The sequence below is a fragment of the Lissotriton vulgaris genome, chromosome 1_2 (genome assembly GCF_964263255.1).
Source record: "Lissotriton vulgaris chromosome 1_2, aLisVul1.2, whole genome shotgun sequence".
Lineage (NCBI taxonomy): Eukaryota > Metazoa > Chordata > Amphibia > Caudata > Salamandridae > Lissotriton > Lissotriton vulgaris.
In genome coordinates, this window is record NC_141686.1 from 90,531,350 (window position 1) to 90,550,280 (window position 18,931).

The 18,931-nt window shown below is 50.1% G+C and overlaps 1 protein-coding gene across 2 annotated transcripts in view; it reads left to right on the forward strand.

Annotated features, from left to right (window-relative positions):
- Nucleotides 1-18,931, forward strand: part of CACNA1C (calcium voltage-gated channel subunit alpha1 C) — a 1,657,037-nt gene that overhangs the window by 1,553,861 nt on the left and 84,245 nt on the right. For both annotated transcript variants that reach the window (XM_086952879.1, XM_086952878.1), the window contains exon 42: nucleotides 4,286-4,638. In XM_086952879.1, the coding sequence (XP_086809005.1) occupies nucleotides 4,286-4,638 (353 nt within the window). The remainder of the gene's footprint in view (nucleotides 1-4,285; nucleotides 4,639-18,931) is intronic.

Genomic DNA, 18,931 nt, shown 5'->3' on the forward strand with positions numbered 1-18,931 from the left:
CAACAGATCCAGCAGCTTTGCGAGTGTAATGGAAAGGGTGTCAAACCAGCAGCCATCCTTCTGTACCTTCTCCTGTCCTGCTCCACCCACAAAGCCGCTTTAGAGTCCCCTTGAAGGAGCAAATGCAGTTGTTACAGAACAGGTATCCTGTCTACAAGCCTGGCGGGTCATAACATTGGACCAATGTGTCTTACAAATTGGAAGGGTTTCCTCCCCAGACACCTCCTGCTTAGTCATCAGTCAGAGAATCACCTGCCCGATACTGCAGCATGAGTGCCAGCCCTGCTATAAAAAGGAGCATTGGAGTAGGTCCTAGAGCAGAAATGTGGACAGGGGTACTTGATGCATCCTGATTCCCAAGAATCACGGTGCACTTCCTCTGAAAGTAGATCTCGAGAATCTGAACTTGTTCCTTCGCAACTAAAAGTTCAAGATACTATTCCTGACTCAGGTTATTCTGGTGCTGGAAGCAGAATACTGAATGGTGCTTCTCGATTTACAGAATGCTTATTTCTGCATATCAATTCTGCAGTCATAAAAAGTAGCTACATTACGTGGTAGGATCTACACACTAGCAGTACACATTTAGAACTAGGCATACCCTATATAGAGGACCTAATTAAAATAGAACCACTGATGTTGTGGCGCCGTATCTGGAAATCAGATAAAAACGCACTGACTCAATCCATCATTGCCGATTCAATGAACCTGGACAATTCTTCAAAAATAAAGTGGCTCCTATATGTTAGAAATTTTTTTAATGACCTAGGTTCTGAGAACTATTACCTGGATCCAGTATCCATAACAGAAATTTCTAAAAAAGACCTTAAACAGAAAGCATTAAGACATCTGGAATCCTTAAGACTTGCATCCAACTCATCAAAAACGGCAGTTATACATGCGAACATGATTCAAATAGCCTATGACATTCACCCGTACTTGGCACTGCAAACATCAACTTACGAAAGAATGCTAATCACAAGATTCAGGCTAAACACCTTTTTTAGAATGGTCACCTTTCCGTTACAAAACTGTTGGAATGCCACACTCCCGCCTTGCCCATGTGATGGCTTATCAACACAGTCTAACCTGCATGTGATCCTGCTTTGTAAATTTCATCAAGCCCACAGAAAGATCTGGCTACTACCGATATTAAGAACTTGGGGGTTGAGACAATGCAGACCCGCCCTCTTAAGACTCCAAATGCTGGAAACGGAAAATGTCTGTTATTTTGTTAGTAATTTTTTAAAATGCATCATGAAACATAGAAAGAATCTCTAAAAATCCTCATCAAGCCCACTTTGAGCGGTTCCCTGCATATTTTGATTAACTCCTTTTTTAACTGTGAAATGAATTTTATATGAAATGTTATGTAATGTGTGTATTTTTTTTATTATGCAATTTCGTAATGTACGATATTACTTGTCTCTTTTATGGTTTTTCCACTGTGAATAAGCCGAATAAAGATCTTTATTATTATTATTATTCCACCAATGCACCCAAGTCTCACCTAGAGCCCATTCCACGGCTACTGCTTATTAGGGGAATTATTGGGCACAACATTCTTAAGAGTCTTTTCTCCTCTGGAGAGGACATGATACACTTGATATATGATCACGATGTTTGGTGAGAAGGCTCGAGTTCCACCCCTGATGGTTCTCTATCTGCTAGGTCTGCTAGCCTTGTGTTTCCTTATGGCCACGTACACACACTGCAAAAACAACAATTGATGGACAGAATGCAGAACAATGTCATACATTCACCCCAGTACAGAGATCTGGGCCTAAATTCATCATTTTTTTGCACTCCACACCACCCCAGTTCAGACATGGCCATATGCAAATCAGCCTTGACCCTGTGCCTCATGGGAACAGTCCAGCCCGAACTGCCAAGCCATGTCTTTCCAGGACAGGAATCAAGCATCCTAGGACCGGTTTCTGGCTATCAGCCGCCTTCAGCCAGGATAGATTAACTCCAGTGGTTTGGAGAGCATGGGACTCACGTCTGAGCATACCCATGCAAAAACAACAATTGATGGACAGAATGCAGAACAATGTCGTACATTCACCCCAGTACAGAGATCTGGGCCTAAATCCATCATTTCTGTGCACTCCACACCACACACTGGCACATAAGGGACCTTCAGTGGTCCCTTCATCTGCAGTTGTTCCAGCATAAGAGAGATCTATTGGACACCATTACAATCTCTCAAGACACAGCAGTGAATCTGAGATAGTAATTGGTGGTAGAGCAGCTGTGATAATGGGCACAACATTCTTAAGAGTCTTATACCCTCCACCAGCGACCACAGTGATCGCGGATGCATTCACCCTTGGATGGGGTGCGCATCTGGAGGAGCTGGAGATCAGAGGCCTTTAGTCTCCAAAAGAGCAGGTATTTCTATCAACCTGTTCAAACTACAGATAATTTGCTTAGCTGTAGCAGCACTTAAAAATTGATGACGCAGTGAAACAGGCTAACATTTAGCCTGGGCAAAACAGATTACAGCTTGGGGGAAGACTAACCTAGAGGAGAAAATGTTGAAAAACATTTTGAACACACATTCTTATGTTTGGATAAAGGGGACAAAGGATAAGAAAGTAGAGACTGTCAAATTGGCCACTCAATGGAGATTAGTCACAGACACAACCCAGTAGAGAGGCATGCCCTTAAACACAAACCATCAGCACTAAGCCTCTGAGCATTGACAAACACAGATACACATAACAATAAACATACAACATACAATGTAAGGGGTTTTAATCCCACAAAATGCATCAGTATGCTAAAAGAACCAAATCTAATATACGCCTCCCATATGAAACTCACCTCCTGTGAAATGATGAATCTAGGCTGCGATCTAGACATTTCCCAGAATGGTACAGATCATTTGCATCTGAAAAGGCAGTAGTCCTGTGTATACTTCTGTCAAGAAGAGGAGAATACAGGTTAATGGATTACTTCAAGAACAATATCTCTCTTTGGCATCAATCTTCATACTCAACCCTGGGCAGGAGTGCTATGTAAGGGAAGCTTCGAAGCTTTTCTACACCGAGCAGCTGGCCCCCTCCAAAGAAATAGACAAATCACATCAGAGGTAGGTAAGCCTATTTCAAAAGAAGGCAAAAGGTGGCTAGAAGAAAATATTTGTATTTATATTTGTCATCTTATACAACAGAAACGAACATGTCACAACAAGTTCCCAGCAGTAGGATAAATTATTTTAGCGTATTGTCATATCACAGTTATAGATCTCTCGCTATTTATATCGTAGTGGGGCACGTGACAGAATAAAACAGTTCAAAAGCAAGTCCTTGAGATGATAATTGTCATTTCGATTAACAATATCAATGTAATACCTAGCAGAGGCTCCTTTCCAGGGCTATCCTTTTCTCAGAAGTATTTCACTCTGCCTAATTTTTCTGAAAATGTGCGCTGGCAGATGCGCCCATATCGTTATCATTAGTGTTTCACTTGTTTGATTGGTGTAATTATTGCACATTTGTGCTGTGAAGGATGCGACTGTCATGCCTGCTGTACCAGTGACTATTAAGAGTGGCGCTATCATTAGCATACTGTTGAGAATGATGCTCCTGGACAGGACGGGAACTGTGGCTGAAGGTAGCGTGATGAAATTACGGTTGTTAGTCTGGCTGACCGTGCACCAGTTGGGACAAAAAACCCAACTCAGTAGCTCAATGGAGCCAACTTGTTCCCTCCTTAGTTGAAGCCAAGATTGGCCGAGGGAACAGACAGCTGTTGGTCTTGTGCTAACACACCACATGATGGCTATGCAAAATATGGTCCTGCGATCCATGGGAGACTATGCACTATGCCTGGCAGCAAGAGTGGTCACCACTGATTCTGTCTCTGCGATGGGAGAGATGGGAAAGGTACTGACGATAAGAACGAGATGTAGAGTGAAATATTTAATAAAGGAGGAAGGGTCAGGGAAGGAACCTTGTAATGGATACAGAGAAGACTTCAGACAAAGCGAAGAGATAATATGGCCGGAAGAAATGACACTTTCCCATCTCTGAAAACTAACCTACCATTGGGATGCAAAATCAAGAGCAATCTGATTGTTAGACTTGGTCTGGTACAGATTTTCGGAATGAGGGTCTGTAAATGATTCTTGCATTATAAAAGAAAACCTGTGAGTTTAAACATGTACCATGTATGGTAGCGTACTCCTTGGTACCTGTGACAGCACACTGTGGGTTTGTATATTGATTTACATGATAAACGTGTGTTCGTAGGACTTATGTGAGGTTTTCTTTTGCAGAGAGCAGGTGGCTTGTTCGGGAATCATGTTAGCTACTACCAGGGAGACGTCCGGAGCACCTTCCCTCAAACCTTCACCACCCAGCGCCCTCTGCACATCAACAAGGGAGTTGGAATCCAAGGAGACACTGAATCGCCATCACACGAAAAACTAGTGGACTCCACTTTCACACCCAGCAGCTACTCTTCCTCAGGGTCCAATGCGAACATTAACAATGCTAACAATACGGCATTGGGTCGCTACAGCCGCCCCTCCAGCTACCACAGCACTGTTTGCACAGTGGAAGGTCACAACAATCCGTTGTCACCTGCCCCACGGACACAGGGGCTGTCGTGGAAGCTCAACTCTAAGAGGTAAGGGCTGAGGGAGAAAGGCCAAGCTCTCAAGACCAGACCTGCTTGGCTGAATGGGCAGGAGAGAGTGAGGTATCATACTGGGGTTGCATTGGGAAGGGCAGGGAAAGGTGGGCTGAGGAAATGTTTTTTCTATGCAGGTAATTAAATAAATCTAGAGTTTCTATTCTGCTCATAGGCCCTATGTATGAAATTTCACATTTGCGATTCATAAACAGCGAAACCTAAGAAATCGCTATTTGGGAATCGCAAATTGAAATGTCATAAATTGTGATTTTTATAATAGCGATTGCTATGGAGTCGCAAACACTGTTAGAAAATCACAATTTAGGATATCATTAAATTGCGATTTCCTAATAAAATCGCAATTGTGGAAACAAAACTTTGCATCCTAATCTGTGGCAGCAAAAAATATAAATATGCTTTCCATACATGTTTCCTGAGCTACCAGGTAGCAAGGAGTAGGTAAGCATCACATATAGGTTTTGACATGCCACCACGGCAGAGTGGGCAGTTGTTAGGACTTTGCAATGGCAGTGCCATTTGGTGTCTGGTACCAGCAGGTAGATTGGGGATCCATTGGAGGACAGTTGTGGTGCAGGCCACTGGGATGGACCTGAGAAATAATCTAGACTGAATTAGAATGAAGGGTAAACTGACAGAAAGTTACTTATACAAAAGCGAAACAGATAGAGCTAAGTATAAAAAATTAGACAAAAAGTGCTCTTTAATTGCTGCCGATGGAAAAAGAGCATTTCTTACCATCTAAATCCCTTTATTCAGTGAGGCCTTCAAAAATAAATGCAGTTGCAGTGAGAATGTGACTTTCCAAGTTACATATAGACACTGTAGGAAGCTGGCTCTGTATATACTATACCAAAGTGAGGTACAGCGTGCACAGAGTCCAGTGGTACCCAAAAGGTAGGCAGAGGTAAAGTAGATAGCAGCTCACTATCTATTTGTGGAACTGTGGTCGAGCAGTAAGGCTTTATCAGAGGACAGTGTTAAGCTTTTGTTCTACACACTCAGTCAGCATATGGTTTCACACAATCAAAGACTGAACTGCAGACCAATTGTTTTTGTGTAAAAATATTCTTTTAGTTATTTTATTTTCTAGAACCAAGCAAGCCTGTCACAGGTAAGCAATAAATACTTAACAGTAGTACTACAGTTGTAACGCAGTTTGGATTGCAATTGTGTATGCGCTTTGTTTTCATTACAGTACTTTGGAAATGCAGTACATATACTTTATATAGGCTTTTTTAGTAAAATGACCAGTAGATTACTTTGCAGATTACTTTTCTTACACAGTGCAGTACACCTGGATACTGCACTGGGACATTTCCTGTAAACAGGTGAGTAAAAGCGTTTTTGTTATTTAGCACAATTTAAAAAGGATTTCTTAGGCTTTCCAACTCCACACTTAGAAACTTTTCATAGAAAAACAGTCAATATTATCCTATGGAGGAAAATAGTGTTATCGGTAACAGGTAAGTACTTTGTTGTGGAAGTTGTTATTCTCTTCCAAGGAATATCTGTGTATTTTCTCCCCTGAGGCGGAAGCCGGGGGATCTCTGCTCTTTCCTGTGCCATACTCTGTTTGACCGTTATTGACTTAATAATAACGAAGCTTTTAACACTTGTAAATATTTTAGCCAGTAATTTTTTAATTTGTACTCCCCACCTCGGCGCGAGACTTGCGTCGCTCCGAGGCAGCTTACTGACTTGCTCTGCCTCAGCGCTGCCGTTACTAGGCGCTGTCAACTTCACTCGACATCCTTAGCCGCCATCTTGCTTACGGTAAGGCTGGCGGTCTAGTTGTTCCTCCCTCCCGCCCTCCCAGGATACTTAAGGGTGTGTTCTACATTTCCCCGGGATATCTGTGTATTTTCTCCCCTGAGGCGGAAGCCGGGGGATCTCTGCTCTTTCCTGTGCCACACTCTGTTTGACCGTTATTGACTTAATAATAACGAAGCTTTTAACACTTGTAAATATTTTAGCCAGTAATTTTTTAATTTGTACTCCCCACCTCGGCGCGAGACTTGCGTCGCTCCGAGGCGGCTTACTGACTTGCTCTGCCTCAGCGCTGCCGTTACTAGGTGCTGTCAACTTCACTCGACCACCTTAGCCGCCATCTTGCTTACGTTAAGGCTGGCGGTCTAGTTGTTCTTCCCTCCCGCCCTCCCAGGATACTTAAGGGTGTGTTCTACATTTCCCCGGGATATCTGTGTATTTTCTCCCCTGAGGCGGAAGCCGGGGGATCTCTGCTCTTTCCTGTGCCATACTCTGTTTGACCGTTATTGACTTAATAATAACGAAGCTTTTAACACTTGTAAATATTTTAGCCAGTAATTTTTAAATTTGTACTCCCCACCTCGGCGCGAGACTTGCGTCGCTCCGAGGCGGCTTACTGACTTGCTCTGCCTCAGCGCTGCCGTTACTAGGCGCTGTCAACTTCACTCGACATCCTTAGCCGCCATCTTGCTTACGGTAAGGCTGGCGGTCTAGTTGTTCCTCCCTCCCGCCCTCCCAGGATACTTAAGGGTGTGTTCTACATTTCCCCGGGATATCTGTGTATTTTCTCCCCTGAGGCGGAAGCCGGGGGATCTCTGCTCTTTCCTGTGCCACACTCTGTTTGACCGTTATTGACTTAATAATAACGAAGCTTTTAACACTTGTAAATATTTTAGCCAGTAATTTTTTAATTTGTACTCCCCACCTCGGCGCGAGACTTGCGTCGCTCCGAGGCGGCTTACTGACTTGCTCTGCCTCAGCGCTGCCGTTACTAGGTGCTGTCAACTTCACTCGACCACCTTAGCCGCTATCTTGCTTACGTTAAGGCTGGCGGTCTAGTTGTTCTTCCCTCCCGCCCTCCCAGGATACTTAAGGCTGTGTTCTACATTTCCCCGGGATATCTGTGTATTTTCTCCCCTGAGGCGGAAGCTGGGGGATCTCTGCTCTTTCCTGTGCCATACTCTGTTCGACCGTTATTAACTTAATAATAACAAAGCTTTTAACACTTGTAAATATTTTAGCCAGTAATTTTTTAATTTGTACTCCCCACCTCGGCGCGAGACTTGCGTCGCTCCGAGGCGGCTTACTGACTTACTCTGCCTCAGCGCTGCCGTTACTAGGTGCTGTCAACTTCACTCGACCACCTTAGCCGCCATCTTGCTTACGTTAAGGCTGGCGGTCTAGTTGTTCTTCCCTCCCGCCCTCCCAGGATACTTAAGGGTGTGTTCTACATTTCCCCGGGATATCTGTGTATTTTCTCCCCTGAGGCGGAAGCCGGGGGATCTCTGCTCTTTCCTGTGCCATACTCTGTTTGACCGTTATTGACTTAATAATAACGAAGCTTTTAACACTTGTAAATATTTTAGCCAGTAATTTTTTAATTTGTACTCCCCACCTCGGCGCGAGACTTGCGTCGCTCCGAGGCGGCTTACTGACTTGCTCTGCCTCAGCGCTGCCGTTACTAGGCGCTGTCAACTTCACTCGACCACCTTAGCCGCCATCTTGCTTACGGTAAGGCTGGCGGTCTAGTTGTTCCTAAGCATCGTTCTTACACATGTATAAAAACAGTATGCCTCCCTGTCCGCGCAGCGGGCGGGCGCAGCGGGCGCGCCGAAGGCACGCCAAAAGCCAGCCCGTCTGCGCCCGTCCGTGCCTGGACCGAGCCGAGGGCCACCCCTCCTGCTCCCGGCGACCCAGCCCCACGTTGTACCTATTCACCGACCCAGTTATTGCAGATGCGTCCCCATCATTATCAGTCATGCCAAATACTTGATCTCTCATCCCTTCTTAGCAATCCCGTCCAGCTCTGTTCGCAATGTAAGACAGCATTGCCTCCCCACTTTAAACCTTCCTCTGGCACCAAAAACAATTCATCTAAGTCTATCGTAATAGCCCTCTCCAACGTCCGATCCCTCGGTAAACACCGACAGGACAAAGCTGATCTTATAGAGGATAGAAAATTAGATATCTTATTCATGACCGAAACCTTGATGGATAACTTATCCGATCCAGACCTAGTGATTGCTGTCCCAAGCGGTTTCTCTATCTATAGACTAGATAGACAGCGTAAAAAAGGCGGTGGTGTAGCAATTATCACACGTGGCTCATTTATTGTAAGAACCAATGTGATCCCGTCCCCTTCTTTTGAAGCCCTACAATTCACCATTATGTTAACTCCCTCTTACAACTTTAGAGGGATCCTCTTGTATCGACCACCGGGATCTAGAGGAGGCTTCATTACTGACCTTAGCTCCATCCTGGAATTATCGGCCCTGGAAAATTCTTTCACAATCCTCGGTGATTTTAACTTTCACTTAGATAACACAGAGGACAAGGACACTGCTTCCCTTCTAGCGGATTTGACAACTTTCGGCCTCCCACTATTGGTAAACTCTCCGACGCATGACGCAGGTCACACACTGGATAGTATCTTCTCCAATTTAGAGGAAATACATATTTCCCAAATCCTTCCCCTTACCTGGTCGGACCATCATGTAATTCTGGCTTCACTAACTGTCCACGATTCTGGCTCCCTCATACTTCTTGTCATCCCCCGACAGCCGTTTCTCGCTTGGAACGACATTGACAGCCCCAGTTTGAAAACCCTCCTGATTAATTTCACTCCCGTTCTTTCTGTTGACCCTAACATTGCCACAACACAATTTCATGATTGGCTGGGCTCTGCTGCCACCTCACTGGCACCTGTCAAACAGTTGACTCGTAATAGACTTGCCCCCTCAGCTCCTTGGTTCTCTGAGGAGTTAAGAACTCAGAAACAAATCTGCAGGAATAAGGAGAGGCACTGGCGGAAGGATTATACTGAAGAGGCCAAAAGTCGCTACAAGGAAATGTTGGCTATATATAAAACTATGATTGTTGACACCAAGAAAAAGTTTTTTAGCGGAAAGATTGAACTAGCCAAAAATTCTACTAAGGAACTTTACGACACTACCAAGCAGTTAGCTGGCTATTCTTTCAACCTGACCCCACCCCCCTCCCAATCCCTCTGTGATGCCTTGGCCAACTTCTTCTTCAGTAAGGTCAATGACATCTTTTTTGGCTTTTTCAAATAACACCAACTTCCCCCCAAATTTACCTCCCCACCCCGCACTGGTCCTACTTTCACTCAGTTCGCCGACATCTCCAATACCCAGACGGCGGAAATCATCTCCACGATTAGATCAGGTTCTGCACTTGACCCTTGCCCTTTCAAAATACTTCCACCTATCATTGATGTTCTCCTTCCTGCTATCACCTCAATTTGCAACTCCATGTTTAGAACAGGTACTTATCCAGCCGCCCTCAAAAAAACTCTCCTCAAACCGTTACTAAAGAAGCCACATCTTGACATGGACGAACTGAAAAACTATCGCCCAATTGCCAGCCTTCCATTCCTGGCAAAAATCGTCGAAAAAGCAATGAACCAACAACTGTCTGCTTTTATAGAGGAACACCATCTACTCGACGAGACCCAATTTGGCTTCCGCCGTTTTCACGGAACGGAGACGGCTCTAATTAAAGCCGCGGATGACATTAGATCCATCCGGGACATTGGAGGAACAGCAGTATTAATACTGCTAGATCTGTCGGCTGCTTTCGACACGGTCGATCATTCTATTCTGATCGATCGTGTCGAAAACATGGGTTTCCAACACACAGCCAAGAAATTGCTGGCATCTTTTCTGGCTGACAGGTCCCAGGCTGTCACGCTGGGCTCCTTTCAATCTTCCACTCTGTCGCTGCCATGCGGGGTACCTCAAGGCTCATCCCTAAGTCCGACACTTTTTAACATCTATGTGTCGGACCTAGCTAACATTATTCGAGCACACGGGATGAGCCTTACCTCCTACGCAGACGACACGCAGCTGGTCCTCGCCATTAAAAACAACGGCCATATCTGAAAGAAACACGTTAGTGTTAGATTCCTTACCTTAGAATATCCCCAGGCGTCAGTCTGGATCCGGAAACTTTTGCGTAGCAGTACCCCTGCGCGTCGGTAGGCGTCGTCTGCAGGCGTCCCCTGCGGCTCCGCGTCCGTCGTCGGCGTCGTGCGCCGTGATGACGTCGCTGGAGTATATAGACGCCGCCTCCGCGCGCTGACGTCAGTTCTTCTTTTTTCCGCGCCAGTGGACGCAGATCTGAAGAGCAGTACTCCGGTCTTTGACCAAGTTTTTTTCGAAGTTATTTCTCACTTTGTGCCTGATAGGATGCCTGGGTTCAAGCACTGTGATGACTGTGAGCGCACGATGTCGGTCACAGACCATCACCGCCTCTGTCTCCGGTGTCTGGGCCCCGACCACGACGTGGACTCCTGCGTCGACTGCCGGGCCCTTACCAACAAGGCTAGGCGGGAGCGGTCCCGCAAGCTACTGGAGCTCCGGGTGTCGGCCCCACGTCGGGACCGGGAGCGGTCCCGGTCCGGCCGGAGGTCGAGAGAGCGTTCGAGGGAGCGATCGCGGAGCCGCGCCGAGCGTTCCGGAAGTCGACACCACTCGTCAGGCTCGTCAGGTAGGAAGCACAAGAAGTCGGGGCGTCGTCATCGTACCCCCGACTCCCCCCGACGCTCGCGCGATGCGGCCGGGGGCTCGGGTGACCCCAACCCCGCGGCTCCGCGAGAGTCGCCGGCGCGGCCTGCCTCATACCCTCCGGTCCCTGGGCACGGTGCGACGCCTGAGGAGATCGAGGCGTTCCTCGTGGCCATGAGGGCGCTCGGTTCTCCGACGGGGCCTACGGTGCCTTCGGGCCCAGTGCTACCGTCTGGGGGCCCTGGCGGTTCGGGTGTCCCTGCCTCGGCGCCGTCGGGTGCTCCGGCCCCGGCGCCGCCGACGGCTCCGACCCCGGCGCCGCAAGGGCCTTCGGGATCGTCGCCGGCTGGTCTTCCGGCCTCCCCGGCGCCGTTGCCATCGGGGTTACCCCCGACGCCGCCCCCGCGCGGCGCCGGTTCTCCGGTGCCGGCTCCGGCCGGCGGCGGGGTTCCGGCGCCGGCTCCGGGCGGCGCCGTCCCCTTACCTTCCCCGACGCCGGTCCCGGCGCCGATGGGGCCCATGAACCCCGAGGAGCCGGTCTACATCGTTGACTCCGAATACGGAGAAGATGAAGAGTTCGGTGAAGGTTGGGAGGGGTCCGAGGACCCTCTGTCACGCGAGTGCCAGTATGACCCGGACTGGACAGGTGACTTGGGGGATGCCAGTGGTCTGGACGACTCTCCTAACCCTGGTTTGATCTCTCCTCCTTCCGTGGCATCGGTGGAGGGAGCTGCATATTCTGTGGTGCTGATGAGGGCTGCCAAGGCCTTACACCTTGAGCTCCCCGTCGCGGCCGTGAGGCCTAACATCCTCACCGAGGTCTTCAAACCGCAGTCATGCCCACAGGAGCCACTGCTGCCGTTTAATGAAGCCTTGTCAGACGTTCTGTTGGGCACTTGGTCCAGGCCCGCTTCAGGTCCGCCTGTTGATCGGAACGTGGCCAGGCGCCACCGTCCTTGTCCGGACGACCCCAAGTTCCTGTCTACCCACCCCACTCCTGAGAGTCTGATGATCCAGGCCTCGACCTCCCAGTCCGCATTCCCATCGGCCCCGCCCGACCGGGAATCCAAGAGGTATGACCAATTTGGCAAGAAGGTCTTCTCGTCCATTAGTTTGGGCCTGCGGTCTTGCAACACCGCTTGCCTCTTGGGCCGCTACACCCACTCTGTGTGGGATACGGTTGCGGAACTGCTGCCAGAATGCCCCATGGAGGTGCGGGCAAAACTCGGTCAGGCTGTGGCTGAGGGCCGAGATGCAGCGAAATATTCGATACGGTGTGGTCTTGATACGACCGACTCGCTGGGCAGAGCTATGTCAACGACAGTGGCGATTCGTCGCCACGCCTGGCTGAGATCCGCCAATTTTTCGGCAGACGTCCAAAATACATTGATGGACATGCCGTTCGATGGCTGTCACCTCTTCGGTGACAAGGCGGACCACGCGCTGGAACGCTTCAAGGACTCCAGGGTCACGGCCAAGTCCTTGGGTCTCTCGACCCAGCGTCAGCAAACGGGTTTGTTTCGTCCCTTTCGTGGCCAAGGAAGGGGCGCCCCCACACGTGCTGCCAGCCACGCGCCGCAACAATCCTTTCAACGCGGTGGCGGCCGTGGAAACCGCCGTGGCGGCGGTCGGGGACAACGGCGGGGTCAGACCACACCTTCCCCCGCAGCATCTACCCCAAAATCCTCCTAGTCCGTGCTTTCGGCCCCATGTGACGCCAGTGGGTGGCAGGGTTCGCGATCACCACGCTCACTGGCGCACGATCACTTCGGACAGGTGGGTGCTGCAAATCGTCCGAAGGGGCTACTCCCTCCCCTTCGAGACCTCTCCTCCAGCCATGCCACCGCAGAACCACCGTGTGTCGGGGGACCACTTGACACTTCTGCAGGAGGAAGTTACGGCCCTCTTGGCCAAGGGGGCCATCGAGCGCGTTCCTGGGCCAGAAGTAGGGCGTGGTTGTTATTCCCACTACTTTCTGGTGCCCAAGAAGGACAAGGGGGGCCTACGTCCTATCTTGGATCTAAGGAACGTCAACGGCTTCCTCCGGAAGGAGAAGTTCAAGATGTTGACGTTAGCTCAGGTCTTGGCTGCTCTAGACCTACAAGACTGGATGGTAGCGTTGGACTTGCAGGACGCCTATTTTCACATCCCCGTCCTGCCGGCCCACCGGCGTTACCTGCGGTTCACGGTAGGCCAGGAGCATTTTCAGTTTATCGTGCTTCCCTTCGGCCTTACCAGCGCCCCACGGGTGTTCACAAAGGTGATGGCGGTGGTCGCAGCCCATCTGCGCAGGTTGGGGGTTTCAGTCTTCCCCTACCTAGACGACTGGTTGTTGAAGGCGGGCTCGCCCCAGACAGTCGTCCACCACCTTCAGATGACGGCAGACCTCTTGCACGACCTGGGGTTCTCCATCAATGTGCCGAAATCACACCTGTGTCCCTCTCAAAAGCTCCTTTTCATCGGAGCGGTTCTGGACTCGGCGCAGTTTCGGGTTTATCCTCCGGAACGGCGGGTTCGGGATATTCAGGCTTTGATTCCCATCTTTCAGCCGCTATCCCGGGTTTCGGTCAGGTTGACGCTGCGGCTGCTGGGACTGATGGCTTCCTGCATCCTTCTGGTGCATCACGCTCGGTGGCGGATGCGGGCTCTGCAGTGGGACCTGAAGTTTCAGTGGGCCCAGCATCAGGGCAACTTGTCCGACCACGTCTTGATCTCGGAGGGCACTGCGAGACAACTGCAGTGGTGGCTTACGGACCGCGATTGGGTCAGGGGCAAGTCCCTCTCCCTTCCCCAACCGGAGCACGTTGTCGTGACGGACGCGTCCCTCCAGGGCTGGGGTGGCCACTTGGGAGAGGCAGAGATCAGAGGCATCTGGTCTCCGGCGGAGTCCCGGCTCCATATCAATCTGTTGGAGCTGCGGGCGATTCGTCTGGCACTGAAGGCATTCCTCCCCTTTGTCAACGGGAGTGTAGTGCAAGTGTTCACCGACAACACCACCGCCATGTGGTACTGCAACAAACAGGGCGGTGTGGGGTCGTGGACCCTTTGCCAGGAGGCTCTGCGCCTCTGGCAATGGCTGGAACGTCAGGGCGTGACTCTGACGGTTCAACACCTGGCAGGTTCTCTGAACGCCAGGGCGGACGAACTCAGCCGTCGGTGCTCGATGGATCACGAATGGCGTCTGAACTCGGACGTGGCGCAAGGCATCTTTCTGCAATGGGGAGAGCCTTGGTTAGATCTATTCGCCACCGAAGAGAACGCGCAATGTCATCAGTTCTGCGCGTTGGAGTTTCCAAGACGGCACTCGCACGGCGACGCCTTTCGGCGCGAGTGGAGTTGCGGTCTGTTATACGCCTTTCCGCCTATACCACTTCTGCCCAGAGTGCTGAAGAAGATCAGGCGCGACCGGGCCCAAGTTATCCTTGTGGCTCCGGACTGGGCTCGAAGATACTGGTATCCCGAGCTACTCAGCATGTCAGTCGGTCCCCCGATCCGCCTGCCCCTTCAGGAGGACCTTCTGTCGCAGCAGCAGGGGACGGTCCTCCACCCGAACCTGTCCAGTCTCCACCTCCATGCTTGGAGATTGAGCGGCGGCAGTTGAGGCCATTTGACTTGCCTCCTGAAGTCAGTGATGTTATTCTGGCAGCCAGGCGTCCCTCCACTAAGTCGGTATACGCCTGTTGGTGGAACAGATTTGTGGCATGGTGCACAGCAAAGGCTGTGGATCCTCTTTCTGCCCCTCTTTCGGAGGTTCTTCTGTTTCTTCTTTCTCTTGCCCAGCAGGGCTCTGCTCTGGGCACTATCAAGGGCTACCTTTCTGCCCTTTCAGCCTTTTTAAGGCTTCCTGATCAGCCTTCTTTGTTCAAATCCCCGATTGTAACTCGATTCTTGAAAGGCATCACTCACATGTTTCCACCTGTTCCGTTTGTGATGCCTCAGTGGGATTTGAACCTGGTTCTAACTTTTCTGATGTGTGCTCCCTTTGAGCCCCTTCATTCTTGCCCTCTCCGTCTCCTGACTTTAAAGACGGCTTTCCTGGTTGCCATCACCTCTGCCAGGAGAGTGAGTGAGCTCCAGGCTCTTTCTGTCCAACCTCCTTTCCTGTCCATTCATCCTGACAAGGTGGTTCTGAGGACTAGGCCTTCTTTCCTGCCCAAGGTTGTTTCGGCCTTTCACATCGGGCAGTCCATCACCCTCCCTTCCTTCTTCCCGCCTCCGCATCCTTCAAAGGATGAAGAGCGGCTCCATCGTCTGGACCCAAAACGTGCGCTTTCATTTTACATGGATCGCACACGCCAGTTCCGGGTGGATGACCAACTGTTTGTTGGCTACGTGGGTGCGAAGAAGGGACGGGCGGTCTGTAAACGAACCATCTCTCGATGGGTCGTCCTCTGCATCAAAGCGTGCTACTCTTTGGCTCGGAAGGAGCCTCCTGTTGGGCTGAGGGCCCATTCCACTCGGGCCACGGCGGCTACCACTGCCCTGGGCCGGGGAGTCCCCTTGCAGGACATTTGCCAAGCGGCTACGTGGGCCTCGCTGCACACCTTTGCGAGGCACTACTGCCTGGACAGTCAAGTCCGGAGGGATGGCTTCTTTGGCCGTTCTGTCCTCCAGGACTTTCTGGTGTAGTTTGTATTGGTTCGCAGACCCACCACCGGGGTTGGTATTGCTGGGGTATGTATTCTAAGGTAAGGAATCTAACACTAACGTGTTTCTTTCAGATGAACAAGTTACTTACCTTCGGTAACGATATATCTGTAAGAAACATTAGTTAGTGTTAGATTCCTTACCGATCCCACCCATCCTCCCCGTTCTGCGAACTGATACCTAGGGTTAAGGACATCCCTTTCAGGGCCCTAGTTTTACATGGCACCAGTGTTGGTTCTCTCATGGCTCTGCGTCTCCTGGCGCGGAAATGCTGTGTGCAAAGAACTGACGTCAGCGCGCGGAGGCGGCGTCTATATACTCCAGCGACGTCATCACGGCGCACGACGCCGACGACGGACGCGGAGCCGCAGGGGACGCCTGCAGGGGACGCCTACCGACGCGCAGGGGTACTGCTACGCAAAAGTTTCCGGATCCAGACTGACGCCTGGGGATATTCTAAGGTAAGGAATCTAACACTAACTAATGTTTCTTACAGATATATCGTTACCGAAGGTAAGTAACTTGTTCGTCAACGCAGCGGGAAGTGGGGGAGCTGGGGCTGGTTGATGGTTGGCGCTTTTTCCACCCTACTACAAAAGACTACACGTTCTTCTCCCACGTACATCATTCCTACTCCCGTTTGGATTCCGTATTTCTTAGCCAATCACTGCGCAGGGACATAGTAGATGCCGCCATTCTTCCGATATCCATTTCGGACCATAGTCTGCTGGTGCTTAGCCTTCGCTGGTCGCTGCCCGGTGCAGCGCAACAGAAGTGGTACTTCCCGGCCTCGGTGATCAGGGATGATACGTCCAATAAAGCCTTGCAACTTGCCATTAGAGAATTTTTTGATCTTAACCCCCCGTCGGACACCTCGCTCCCGAACACGTGGGACGCCTTTAAGGCGTCGATCAGGGGCACGTGTCTGGGCCTCAACTCGCAGCTCAACACCTTGCGGAGGAAGGACCGTGAGGCCCTGGAGGCTGAGGTGGTCGAGCTCGAACAAGCTCACAAACTCAACCCCTCGAGGGTGACCCTTCGTCCGCTGACGGCGGTGAGGGGTAAATTAAAGGCGCACTACGCCAATAGGGCTGAGCTTACGCTCTTGAGACTGGGGCGACAATCCTATTCATGCGGGAACAAGGTGGGCAGGCACTTGGCGCGGCAACTGCGAGATAGGAGAGAGAGAGAATATATAGGAGGGATCTGAAACGCTGCAGGTGTGCTGCAACATCGGGACGAAACGAAGGCGGACATTTTTGGATGCTTTTACGCCGAGTTGTACACAGGAGATAACTTGGGGGCAGACACACAAAGAGAGTTCCTGCAACGTTTGCCTTTACCCCGAATATCTAAAGAATAGAACGAATTATTGGAGGCGCCAATCTCTAAAGAGGAAGTTCTCTCCGCTATCAAAAATCTGAAGTTACACAAGGCCCCGGGTCCGGATGGTTACACCGCGGTTTTTTACAAGACATACGCTACTGAGCTGTGTGACTTTCTAGTGGCTCTCTTTAATGGTCCCAGGTCATTTGCCTGAGTTCTCTGAAAACCCCTAGGGGAACCCGTTAAAAGACTGCTTTGTTTCTTTTGTTTTAAAAGGTTACAATCGAATCTGAGGTAGACTAAAGAACGGACTTTTCATTTGATGAACAAAAAGTGTATTTTTGACACTGGGACCAGTGTGTGTGTTTTGTATGAATGGAAGGCCATGAATGAGATGTATGGAAGTTGATGATTTATTGTACATACCTAATCACTTGTATACTTTGTTTTTGTCTGTATATATATGTACATAGAATGTTTTGTATTCCCATGCATAAAAACTAAAAATGATGCAGACCTAAAGTAATAGGTAGAAAAGAAAATAAGAAAAATAAAAAACTGCAATTCATAAAGCAGGTGTGCATGTCTTTGTCATGTATACCATATATTCGATTAGTGTGTGTTAAATAAACCCCCCAGCACTGGCAAGTGTAGTGTTTATTACGTATCTCTTTAATGATATGGCATCGTCCGGAACCTCCACAGGGACTCTGGCCGAGGCGGTGATCACGGTCCTGCCGAAACCGGGGAAGGATCCGGCGCAATGTGCTTCCTTTCGCCCCATAGCTTTACTCAGCATCGACGCAAAATTATATTCAGCGATCCTGGCGTGCCGCTTACAGGATTTGATGCCGGCGATCATCTACCCAGACCAGTCTGGCCTTATTAAAGGATGCCAGACCCACGATAATACTCGTAGAGTGGTTCACCTCATCGAAAAGGCGGATAGGTTCCGTATTCCGGCTGTGCTTGTGGGCCTGGACGCGGAGAAGGCCTTTGACCGAGTGGATTGGGGCTTTTTGTTTACTACGCTTTTGGCTTTTGGCTTTTCTGACAAATTCATCACTATGGTAAAGGCTCATTTTTGCAACCCACGATCGAGAGTGGCCGTGAATGGCCAGTTGTCGGCCTTCTTCCCACACTCGAGGGGCACCAGACAGGGATGTCCCCTCTCTCCCCTGCTGTTCGCGCTCAGTATTGAGCCTCTAGCGGTGGCGGTGAGGGAACATGAAGGCGTGAGAGGCATACCGTTCACAGGAGAGCAACATAAGATCTCGCTCTTCGTGGACGGCATCCTGTTTTCGGTGGCGGACCCGGCAGGTTCCTTGCCTTGCATTAGGGAACTTCTACTTGAATTTGAGGAAGTGGCGGGATTTAAAGTGAATTATGGCAAATCATATATCTTGAATTTGACTCTCTCACAAACTGACGTGGCTCATGTGCGGACGTTGACACCATTGGCGTGGGCAACCGGATCGATTGTCTATCTGGGAGTCCACCTGACTCCGACGGTGGGCAAACTGTTTGCGGCCAACTTCCCACCCCTCCTGACGAAGACCCCGGGCCGAATTGGAGAGGTGGAAACCTAAATTCCTGTCCTGGCTAGGTAGGATACACGCGATCAAGATGGTCCTTCTCCCCAAATATTTGTACCTATTCCAGGCCCTGCCTATTCCGCTGGATAGCGCCTACTTCCGGCAGCTTAAAACACAGATATTGCGCTTTGTCTGGCAAGGGGGCCGAGCCCGACTGTCTTTCACAGTCTTACGCCGGCCTAGGTC